The following is a 13,281-nucleotide window of genomic DNA, read 5'->3' as shown; positions in this document are numbered from 1 at the left end:
TGCAACCCGCCTCACGCAATGTGGTGCGGATCTGTTTTTTTCTAAAGTATTATTCACCTCAAATCCGGAATCCCCCAACAGAAGCTAGCCAGCTCACTAGCTACTAGCTAGTAGTCAGCTAACCACTGCTAGCGGTCATCCCGGCTAGCTAAAGAGGACCATCAGCCACTCCTGGGCTACAATACCCGGACCCCTTCTACTGCCGGTAGATCCTTCATGACTGGACCTCTAGCCCTGCTCAATATGCCTTAACCTACCATTTAGTTCCACCTCCCACATATGCGGTGACATCACCTGGTTTAAATGTCTTTGGACAATATCTCTCTCATCATTACTCAATGCCTAGGTTTACCTCCAATGTACTCACATCCTACCATACCTTTGTCTGTACATTATGCCTTGAATCTATTCTCTCACGCCCAGAAACCTGCTCCTTTTACTCTCTGCTCTGAACGTACTAAACGACCAGTCCTGATAGCCTTTAGCCATACCCTCATCCTACTCCTCCTCTGTTCCTCTGGTGATATAGAGGTTAATCCTGGCCCTGCAGTGCCTAACTCCACTCCTACTCCCCAGGTGCTCTCATTTGTTGACTTCTGTAACCGTAAAAGCCTTGGTTTCATGCATGTTAACATTAGAAGCCTCCTCCCTAAGTTTCTTTTATTCACTGCTTTAGCACACTCTGCCAACCCGGATGTCCTAGCCGTGTCTGAATCCTGGCTTAGGAAGTCCACCAAAACCCTGACATTTCCATCCCTAACTATAACATTTTCCGACAAGATAGAACTGCCAAAGGGGGGCGGTGTTGCAATCTACTGCAGAGATAGCCTGCAGATTTCTGTCTTACTATCCAGGTCTGTACCCAAACAATTCGAACTTCTACTTTTAAAAATCCATCTTTCCAGAAACAAGTCTCTTACTGTTGCCGCTTGCTATAGACCACCCTCTGCCCCCAGCTGCGCCCTGGACACCATATGTGAATTGATTGCCCCCCCCCCCATCTATCTTCATCGCTCGTGCTGCTAGGTGACCTAAACTGTGATGTTTAACACCCCGGCCATCCTACAATCTAAGCTTGATGCACTCAATCTCACACAAATTATCAATGAACCCACCAGGTACAACCCCAAGTCCATAAACACGGGCACCCTCATAGATATCATTCTAACCAACTTGCCCTCCAAATACACCTTTGCTGTTTTCAGCCAAGATCTCAGCGATCACTGCCTCATTGCCTGTATCCGTAATGGGTCTGCGGTCAAACGACCACCCCTCATCACTGTGAAACGCACCCTAAAACACTTCAGCGAGCAGGCCTTTCTAATCGACCTGACCCGGGTATCCTGGAAGGATATTGACCTCATCCCGTCAGTAGAGGATGCCTGGTTATTCTTTAATAGATCCTCCCTCACCATCTTAAATAAGCATGTCCCATTCAAAAAATGTAGAACCAGGAACAGATATAGCCCTTGGTTCTCTCCAGATCTGACTGCCCTTGACCAGCACAAAAACATCCTGTGGCGTACTGCATTAGCATCGAACAGCCCCCGTGATATGCAACTTTTCAGGGAAGTTAGGAACAAATATACACAGGCAGTTAGGAAAGCAAAGGCTAGCTTTTTCAAGCAGAAATGTGCATCCTGTAGCACAAACTCAAATAAGTTCTGGGACACTCTTCTCTGTGACTGGGACTCTCTTCTCTGTAAACATCAATGATGTCGCTCTTGCTGCTGGTGATTCGTTGATCCACCTCTACGCAGACGACACCATTCTGTATACCTCTGGCCCTTCTTTGGACACTATGTTAACTAACCTCCAGATGAGCTTCAATGCCATACAACTTTCCTTCCGTGGCCTCCAACTGCTCTTAAATGCAAGTAAAACTAAATGCATGCTCTTCAACCGATCGCTGCCCGCACCTGCCCGCCTGTCCAGCATCACTACTCTGGACGGATCTGACTTAGAATATGTGGACAACTACAAATACCTAGGTGTCTGGTTAGACTGTAAACTCTCCTTCCAGACTCACATTAAACATCTCCAATACAAAATTAAATCTAGAATCGGCTTCCTATTTCGCAAACAAAGCATCCTTCACTCACGCTGCCAAACATACCCTTGTAAAACTGACCATCCTACCGATTCTCGACTTCGGCGATGTAATTTACAAAATAGCCTCCAACACTCTACTCAACAAATTGGATGCAGTCTATCACAGTGCCATCTGTTTTGTCACCAAAGCCCCATATACTACCCACCACTGCGACCTGTACGCTCTCATTGGCTGGCCCTCGCTTCATACTCATCGCCAAACCCACTGGCTCCAGGTCATCTACAAGTCTCTGCTAGGTAAATCCCCACCTTATCTCAGCTCACTGGTCACCATAGCAGCACCCACTTGTATCTACCCATCTATTTTACATAGATCATCTGTAAATAACCCATCCAATCTACCTCATCCCCATACTGTATTTATTTATTTATCTTGCTCCTTTGCATCCCAGTATCTCTACTTGCACATTCATCTTCTGCACATTCTACCATTCCAGTGTTTAATTGCTATATTGTAATTACTTCGCCACCATGGCTTATTTATTGCCTTACCTCTCTTATCCTACCTCATTTGCACATGCTGTATATAGATTTTTTCTACTGTATTATTGATTGTATGTTTGTTTATTTAATTTGTAACTCTGTGTTGTTGTATGTGTCGAACTGCTTTGCTTTATCTTGGCCAGGTCGCAGTTGCAAACGAGAACTTGTTCTTGTAACGTCCTGACCAGAGTTCTTATGTGTTTTGCTTGTTTAGTGTTGGTCAGGACGTGAGCTGGGTGGGAATTCTATGTTGTGTGTCTAGTTAGTCTGTTTCTGTGTCCAGCCTAATATGGTTCTCAATCAGAGACAGCTGTCAATCGTTGTCCCTGATTGAGAATCATATATAGGTGGCTTGTTTTGTGTTGGGGATTGTGGGTGGTTGTTTCCTGTCTTTGTGTTTGTATTCTGCACCAGATAGGTCTGTATCGGTTTGCCACTTTTGTTATTTTGTATTTGTTTAGTGTTCACAATAGTTTTTGTTAATTAAACATGTTGAGCACTGGCTACGCTGCGTGTTGGTCCGATCCCTGTTTCACCCCCTCTTCTAGTGAAGAGAGGGAATGCCGCCGTTACAGTTCTCAACTAGCCTACCTGGTTAAATAAAGGTGAAATAAATCAAAAATAGCGGCACCCAGAATGGGTCGGTGTCCAATATGGATTTGAGAGAAGAGAAAATGACCATTTTAAAACTGACTTAGTGAAGGCTGATCAGTATGGTGTGATAGTCTTTCACTCCAAGCAGACAGCTAATCCTCCTGTATGTAAAGGAGAGCGTTCGCGGTCACGCACATAGACATGTTTTCATTTAGGACCACTGCGATGACGCAACACACCAGACATGACATGACCCAAGGTGTTAATGGTTACTCTGTCCCCCAGTCGGGCCCAGCCGGGCAGAGCCAGCCACGCTCTAGACTAGCAGATCTGGGAGATACACCCACTCAAACACCATACACTTTGCACGCACACACACACACACACACACTCTCTCTCTGTCTCTAACACACACACATATACTCACACACACACACATGCAGCAGTCAAACCAAGGGTAGAGTGGAATGTGTGAACAGGTCGAGCCACAAAGCCCATTGTTCACATTATAAACCACAGAGACACATAGAGCACTGTGAGGGGTTGATAGATTTATCATGGATTAACACCACAAACACTCATCTAACTCTCCTCACTCACACACACAGACACACACACAGACACACAATTCTAACCCTAACTCTCCTCACTCACACACACAGACACACAATTCTAACCCTAACTCTCCTCACTCACACACACAGACACACACACAGACACACAATTCTAACCCTAACTCTCCTCACTCACACACACAGACACACAATTCTAACCCTAACTCTCCTCACTCACACACACACAGACACACAATTCTAACCCTAACTCTCCTCACTCACACACACACAGACACACAATTCTAACCCTAACTCTCCTCACTCACACACACAGAGACACACACACAGAGACACACACACAGACACACAATTCTAACCCTAACTTTCCTCACTCACACACACAGAGACACACACAGAGACATACACACAGACACACCATTCTAACCCTAACTCTCCTCACTCACACACACAGAGACACACACACAGAGACACACACACAGACACACAATTCTAACCCTAACTCTCCTCACTCACACACACAGAGACACACACACAGAGACACACACACAGAGACACACACACAGACACACAATTCTAACCCTAACTCTCCTCACTCACACACACACAGAGACACACACACAGAGACACACACAGAGACATACACACAGACACACAATTCTAACCCTAACTCTCCTCACGCACACACACAGAGACACACACACACAGACACACAATTCTAACCCTAACTCTCCTCAAACACACACACACGCCAGCTCAACCTTTCTCTCTCTGCATGATATAAAAAAGGAGAGCAGAGCAGAAGGGATGAGAGGAGGGAGAAGAGGAGGGAGAAGAGATGACAGGATGGACAAAAAAGTTGAGTGGAAAGGAGAGTATGACAGGAGGAGGATCTGACCCTGGTTAAATCAACTTTTCTTATCCTGGGGGAGATCTCATGCTCCACTTGTGAAAATACCTTTTTAATGTTGTTTGGTTTACTTTCATTCTCCTTCCTCCTACTTCTCTAAGGCATTCACAGATGTTCAGGTCGTAAACATTTTGGAGACACACACACACACACACACACCTGCTCTGCATGCAGGTCATAACATCCTCATTGCTCCTTCTCCCCCCAGCCCCGACTCGGCAGATTACATCAATTACATGACATCTGCTGTGAAAGAATGTCAGTCAGTCTGTCTGCCCCTGTCTGTGTTCTCCATCAAGGCTCAGTCGCCCAGATAGACGTTTGGAGGTTAGAACTTGAGCGGGCAGGAACAGCAGGGTCTGGTTCTATTTTGCCCGGCACCAATATGCTCCCTACCCCTCCTCCTTGGATCTAACCCTTACTTGTTTGCCTGGAAAGGTATAGCAGTGTAGTGGTGGAGCTCCCACCATATTCCTTACACCTTACAGATCTACAAACACCAGAGGGTTTATAAGGAGTATAGGAGGGAATTTGGACCGTGGTGCTGTGTCCCTCATAGCTTACCATCCATCTGTCTTCCTTTGTGTCTATAGATCATGCAGCAGATGAGTGACCATCGTTATGACAAGCTGACAGTGCCTGATGACATTGCAGCCAACACCATCTACATGAACCTCCCTGGCAAAGGCCATGTGCTGTTACACTGCACCCCAGAGGAGTTCCCAGAGAGTGCCAAGGTGAACAAACACACACACACACACACACACACACACACACACACACACACACACACACACACACACACACACACACACACACACACACACACACATACGTACAGTATACACACATATTCACATGCACACATTCACTAACACACACACACACACATACGTACAGTATACACACATATTCACATGCACACATTCACTAACACACACACACAAACACACATACGTACAGTATACACACATTCACTAACACACACACACACACACATACGTACAGTATACACACACATTCACTAACACACACACCCTGTGACTGTTGGACATCAGCTCGTATGGAAGCAGTGAATGTTATTGTCTCTGTAGCGGTAAGGCATCGTTGAGGATGAGCCATGTCATTTACATTCCTCAGTGTCACTACACAGTAACTCACTCTGAGCTCCTGATTACCACATCACCAACACCCTGCAATCTGCACAGGCAGCCCCAACACCTCAAATGTACTCTGTGGTTAAAACCCAAACTTGAACATTTATTTTTAGTACAAACCGTTTATTGAAATATGTCTCTTTTGGATTTGGAACCGTTGTCCAATTTCCAAAGGCTTACTATTATATTTTCCTTGAGGATTGGCTGAAGGGAAATTCAAGCCAAACATGATAAAATCAGAGTGACTGCCTCTCTTTCCTGTATCAGACCACTGTGGGGACGTGTGTATTCATATGTGTCCTGGATGGAAACTTGGGACACTTTCTGCCTCTGAACACCAGCTGTGTGATGAAGAATCATTCATGTAGAGGTGTTGGAATCCCAATCATCTCTGTGTGTCAGAACATAGGGATACATCTCTGTGTGTCAGAACATAGGGATACATCTCTGTGTGTCAGAACATAGGGATACATCTCTGTGTGTCAGAACATAGGGATACATCTCTGTGTGTCAGAACATAGGGATACATCTCTGTGTGTCAGAACATAGGGATACATCTCTGTGTGTCAGAACATAGGGATACATCTCTGTGTGTCAGAACATAGGGATACATCTCTGTGTGTCAGAACATAGGGATACATCTCTGTGTGTCAGAACATAGGGATACATCTCTGTGTGTCAGAACATAGGGATACATCTCTGTGTGTCAGAACATAGGGATACATCTCTGTGTGTCAGAACACAGGGATACATCTCTGTGTGTCAGAACACAGGGATACATCTCTGTGTGTCAGAACATAGGGATACATCTCTGTGTGTCAGAACATAGGGATACATCTCTGTGTGTCAGAACACAGGGATACATCTCTGTGTGTCAGAACATAGGGATACATCTCTGTGTGTCAGAACATAGGGATACATCTCTGTGTGTCAGAACATAGGGATACATCTCTGTGTGTCAGAACATAGGGATACATCTCTGTGTGTCAGAACATAGGGATACATCTCTGTGTGTCAGAACATAGGGATACATCTCTGTGTGTCAGAACATAGGGATACATCTCTGTGTGTCAGAACATAGGGACACATCTCTGTGTGTCAGAACACAGGGATACATCTCTATGTGTCAGAACACAGGGACACATCTCTGTGTGTCAGAACATAGGGATACATCTCTGTGTGTCAGAACATAGGGATACATCTCTGTGTGTCAGAACATAGGGATACATCTCTGTGTGTCAGAACATAGGGATACATCTCTGTGTGTCAGAACATAGGGACACATCTCTGTGTGTCAGAACATAGGGATACTCTGTGTGTGTCAGAACATAGGGATACTCTGTGTGTCAGAACACAGGGATACATCTCTGTGTGTCAGAACATAGGGATACATCTCTGTGTTTCAGAACATAGGGATACATCTCTGTGTGTCAGAACATAGGGATACTCTGTGTGTCAGAACACAGGGATACATCTCTGTGTGTCAGAACACAGGGATACATCTCTGTGTGTCAGAACATAGGGATACTCTGTGTGTCAGAACACAGGGATACATCTCTGTGTGTCAGAACATAGGGATACATCTCTGTGTGTCAGAACATAGGGATACATCTCTGTGTGTCAGAACATAGGGATACATCTCTGTGTGTCAGAACATAGGGATACATCTCTGTGTGTCAGAACATAGGGATACATCTCTGTGTGTCAGAACATAGGGATACATCTCTGTGTGTCAGAACATAGGGATACATCTCTGTGTGTCAGAACATAGGGATACATCTCTGTGTGTCAGAACATAGGGATACATCTCTGTGTGTCAGAACACAGGGATACATCTCTGTGTGTCAGACACAGTTCCATGTAAACTCGCTCTCTTTTTCAAAAGCAGCATGATTGAACATCACATCTACAGTTGAAGTCAGAAGTTTACATACACTTAGGTTGGTGTCATTAAAACTCATTTTTAAACCACTCCACAAATTTATTGTGAACAAAATATAGTTTTGGCAAGTCGGTTAGGACATCTACTTTGTGCATGACACAAGCAATGTTTCCAACAATTGTTTACAGACAGAATATTTCACTTATAATTGACTGTATCACAATTCCAGTGGGTCAGAAGTTTACATACACTAAGTTGACTGTGCCTTTAAACAGCTTGGAAAATTCCAGAAAATGATGTCATGGCTTTAGAAGCTTCTGATAGGCTAATTGATATAATTTGAGTCAATTGGGAGTGTACCTGTGGATGTATTTCAAGGCCTACCTTCAAACTCAGTGCCTCTTTGCTTGACACCATAGGAAAATCTAAGGAAATCAGCCAAGACCTCAGAAAAACAATTGTAGACCTCCACAAGTCTGGTTCATCCTTGGGAGCAATTTCCAAACAACTGAAGGTACCACGTTCATCTGTACAAACAATAGTACGCAAGTATAAACACCATGGGACCACGCAGCCGTCATACCGCTCAGGAAGGAGACGCGTTCTGTCTCCTAGAGATGAACGTACTTTGGTGCAAAAAGTGCAAATCAATCCCAGAACAACAGCAAAGGACCTTGTGAAGATGCTGGAGGAAACAGGTACAAAATAATCTATATCCACAGTAAAACAAATCCTATATCGACATAACCTGAAAGGCCGCTTAGCAAGGAAGAAGCCACTGCTCCAAAACCGCCATAAAAAAAGCCAAACTACGGTTTGCAACTGACAAAGATCAGACTTTTTGGAGAAATGTCCTCTGGTCTGATGAAACAAAAATAGAACTGTTTGGCCATAATGACCATCATTATGTTTGGAGGAAAAATGGGGAGGCTTGCAAGCCGAAGAACACCATCCCAACCGTGAAGCACAGGGGTGGCAGCATCATGTTGTGGGGGTGCTTTGCTGCAGGAGGGACTGGTGCACTTCACAATATAGATGGCATCATGAGGATGGAAAATTATGTGGAAGGAAAATTATGTGGATATATTGAAGCAACATCTCAAGCCATCAGTCAGGAAGTTAAAGCTTGGTCGCAAGTGGGTCTTCCAAATGGACAATGACCCCAAGCATACTTCCAAAGTTGTGGCAAAATGGCTTAAGGACAACAAAGGTATTGGAGTGGCCATCACAAAGCCCTGACCTCAATCCCATAGAGAATTTGTGGGCAGAACTGAAAAAGCGTGTGCGAGCAGGGAGGCCTACAAATCTGACTCAGTTACACCAGCTCTGTCAGGAGGAATGGGCCAAAATTCACCCAACTTATTGTGGAAAGCTTGTGGAAGGCTACCCGAAACATTTGACCCAAGTTTAACAATTTAAAGGCAATGCTACCAAATACTTATTGAGTGTATGTAAACTTCTGACCCACTAGGAATGTGATGAAAGAAATAAAAGCTGAAATAAATCGTTATCTCTACTATTATTCTGACATTTCACATTCTTAAAATAAAGTGGTGATCTTAACTGACCTACGACAGGGAATTTTTACAAGGATTAAATGTCAGGAATTGTGAAAAACTGAGTTGAAATGTATTTGGCTCAGGTGAATGTAAACTTCCGACTTAAACTGTGTATAACAATATAGAATTAGAAAACAAATCCAATTTTGATAAACTCCCATATCTATTGGGTGAAATACCAGTGTGCATCACAGCAGCAAGATTTGTGACATGTTGCCACAAGAAAAGGGAAACCAGTGAAGAACAAACACCATTGTAAATACATCCCATATTTATGTTTATTAATTTTCCCTTTCGTACTTTAACTATTTGCACATCATTACAACACTGTATATAGACATAATGACATTTGTAATGTCTTTATTCTTTTGCAACTTTTGTAAGTGTAATGTTTACTGTACACTTTTTGTTTATCTATTTCACTTGCTTTGGCAATGTAAACATATGTTTCACATGCCAATAAAGCCCCTTGAATTGAATTGAAATTTAATTGAGAGAGACAGACAGAGAAAATGACAGACAGAGAAAATGACAGACAGACAGACAGACAGACAGACAGACAGACAGACAGACAGACAGACAGACAGACAGACAGACAGACAGACAGACAGACAGACAGAGAGACTGACACAGAGAGAGAGAGACAGAGAGAGAGACAGAGAGAGAGACAGACAGACAGAGAGACAGACAGACAGAGAGAGAGACTGACAGAGAGACAGACTGACAGAGAGACAGAGAGATAGACAGACAGAGAGAGACTGACAGACAGACAGCGAGAGAGAGAGAGAGACAGACAGAGAGACAGACAGACAGACAGACAGACAGACAGACAGACAGACAGACAGACAGACAGACAGACAGACAGACAGACAGAGAGACAGAGAGAGAGACAGAGAGAGAGAGAGACATACAGAGAGAGAGACAGACATAGAGACAGAGAGACAGACAGACAGACAGACAGACATAGAGACAGACAGAGAGACAGGCAGACAGACAGACAGACAGACAGACAGACAGACAGACAGACAGACAGACAGAGAGAGAGAGAGAGAGAAACAGACAGACAGAGAGAGACTGACAGAGAGAGAGAGAGACAGACAGAGAGAGACTGACAGAGAGAGAGCGAGAGAGAGAGAGAGACAGACAGACAGACAGACAGACAGACAGACAGACAGACAGACAGACAGACAGACAGACAGACAGACAGACAGACAGAGCGAGAGAGAGACAGACAGACATACAAAGAGACAGACAGAGAGACAGACAGACAGACAGACATAGACTGACAGAGAGACAGACAGAGAGAGACTGACAGAGAGAGAGACAGACAGAGAGAGAGAGAGACAGAGAGAGAGAGACAGACAGAGAGACAGACAGACAGACAGACAGACAGACAGACAGACAGACAGACAGACAGACAGACAGACAGACATAGACTGACTGAGAGACAGACAGACAGGGAGAGAGAGAGACAAACAGACAGCCAGACAGACAGACAGACAGACAGACAGACAGACAGACAGACAGACAGACAGACAGACAGACAGACAGACAGACAGAGAGAGACAGACAGACAGACAGAGAGAGAGACAGTCAGAGAGAGAGAGAGAGACAGACAGAGAGAGAGAGAGACAGAGAGAGAGACAGACAGAGGTTGGTTCTTGGTTGTGTGAAGTTTTTCTTCTGAGTGCTTCAACATGGCAGTCCCCTGATCCCCTTTTCAGATAGAGAGAGGAAGAGGAGAGAGATTTATCAACATACTCACTCTGCCTGCAAAGCTTCTCTGCCGCTCTGCTTTCTAACTCTATAAACACTAAACATTCTTGTTCCAAAAACTCTGGCTCCAGCTATTTTTAGTAACGTTACATAACAAAGGCAGAAGGTCATGGGAGAGGGTGGGGGGGGGGGGGTCGACTGTGGGGCAAAGGAGGTGACTTTAGGGTCTGGGGTGGTGACTGTCACAAACTGAACAGAGATAAAGAAGTCAAAGTTTCAGTGAAATACAGCCAGCCCTCACAGTGAAGTTCTCCTGGCCTGACATAATACATTTCAACCACAGTTATAAGAACGCAGCTGGAAAGCACAGACTCACTGCCATAAAAACAGAAACACTTGAGAAAGAGACAGACAGACAGACAGACAGACAGACAGACAGACAGACAGACAGACAGACAGACAGACAGACAGACAGACAGACAGACAGACGTAGAAAAGGGAACAGATTTGTTGTGGAGGAGTTTGGCTATAGTGCTTTTCCCCTCTGACCTCATGACTCCCCTCCCTTGGTTGATGGGCTGTATTGCTATTCTACATATTGATTATAGCAGGGCCAGAGTAAGACCTCTTGCATCATGGCTGGATAATCTGATAGCCAGAGTTGGGTGGGTTGCTTGTCGCCCCCATGGTAGTGCAAGCCCAGGCTTTTAGTGCGACAGAGAGAGGGGGGAGATATTTTGAAACGTTCATTTGTAATGTTACCTGTTAATGTCTGATTGTTCTTGTGTTTTGCTTTCATTTGCTTTGGCAATGTTAAGATATGTTTTTCATGATAATAAATCCCCTTTGAATTGAATTTAGCGAGAGAGAGAAGTATTCTGGCTTGGAAGGCTCTTAGGAAAACACTGGTTTTCTTCTGGAGGGGCTCCACAGGGTGACACATTGCTTTATGAGGGTTTTTGGAGATTACGTAATATTTCTCACTCCGTTTTTGAGAACTCTTCTCTACCTAAATGTTAGAGAAGATTTGTATCCCTTGTAAGTGCTCCCAAATCATTGTAAAATTAGCAAAGCCTGTAACCTAAAGTCATTTAAGGTGAAGACTCCTACCTTCTCTAGTGTTGTTCAAACTATTGTCTGAGGAGGGACCATCATTTGTACTTGTCCTGGAGAGGCTGAGCTGAGGTGTATATCAATATTATTTCATAATCATTTCCTTTCTCTCTCTCCCCATCCCTCTCTCTCTCTCCTCATCCCCCTCTCTCTCCCCATCCCTCTCTCTCTCTCCTCATCCCCCTCTCTCTCTCCTCATCCCTCTCTCTCTCTCCCTCCCCATCCCTCTCTCTCTCTCCCCATCCCCCTCTCTCTCTCCCCATCCCCGCTCTCTCTCCCCATCCCGCTCTCTCCCTCCCCATCCCTCTCTCTCTCTCCCTCCCCATCCCTCTCTCTCTCCCCATTCCTCTCTCTCTCTCTCTCTCCCCATCCCTCTCTCTCTCCCTCCCCATCCCTCTCTCTCTCTCCTCATCCCTCTCTCTCTCTCCCCATCCCTCTCTCTCTCTCCTCATCCCTCTCTCTCTCTCCCCATCCCTCTCTCTCCCTCCCCATCCCTCTCTCTCTCTCCCCATCCCCCTCTCTCTCTCCTCATCCCTCTCTCTCTCTCCCTCCCCATCCCTCTCTCACCCCATCCCTCTCTCTCTCTCCCCATCCCCCTCTCTCTCTCCCCATCCCCCTCTCTCTCTCCCCATCCCTCTCTCTCCCCCCCCCTCCCTCTCTCTCTCCCCATCCCTCTCTCTCTCTCCCTCTCTCTCTCCCCATCCTCTCTCTCTCTCTCTCTCTCTCCCCATCCCTCTCTCTCCCTCCCCATCCCTCTCTCTCTCTCTCCCCATCCCTCTCTCTCTCTCCCTCCCCATCCCTCTCTCTCCCTCCCATCCCATCCCTCTCTCTCTCTCTCCCCATCCCTCTCTCTCTCTCCCCATCCCTCTCTCTCTGCCTCCCTCTCTCTCCCCATCCATCTCTTTCTCTCTCTGCCTCCCTCTCTCCCCATCCATCTCTTTCTCTCTCTGCCTCCCTCTCTCTCTCTCTCTCTCCCTCTCTCTCTCTCCCCATCCCTCTCTCTCTCTCCCCATCCCTCTCTCTCTCTCTCCCCATCCCTCTCTCTCTCTCTCCATCCCTCTCTCTCTCCCCATCCCTCTCTCTATCCCATCCCTCTCTCTCTCCCCATCCTTCTCTCTCTCCCCATCCCTCTCTCTCTCTCTCTCTCCCCATCCCTCTCTCTCTCTCACTCTCTCTCTCTCTC

General features: G+C 45.6%; 1 protein-coding gene across 1 annotated transcript in view; it reads left to right on the top strand.

The window, feature by feature from the left end:
- The window catches only part of ddah1 (dimethylarginine dimethylaminohydrolase 1), a 136,450-nt gene that overhangs the window by 118,385 nt on the left and 4,784 nt on the right, over positions 1 to 13,281 (top strand). Inside the window, exon 5 of the mRNA XM_039002813.1 lies at positions 5,265 to 5,408. Coding sequence (XP_038858741.1) covers positions 5,265 to 5,408 — 144 coding nt within the window. The remainder of the gene's footprint in view (positions 1 to 5,264; positions 5,409 to 13,281) is intronic.

The sequence above is a fragment of the Salvelinus namaycush genome, chromosome 10 (assembly GCF_016432855.1).
Source record: "Salvelinus namaycush isolate Seneca chromosome 10, SaNama_1.0, whole genome shotgun sequence".
Lineage (NCBI taxonomy): Eukaryota > Metazoa > Chordata > Actinopteri > Salmoniformes > Salmonidae > Salvelinus > Salvelinus namaycush.
This window is presented reverse-complemented; position numbering and strand designations above follow the sequence as displayed.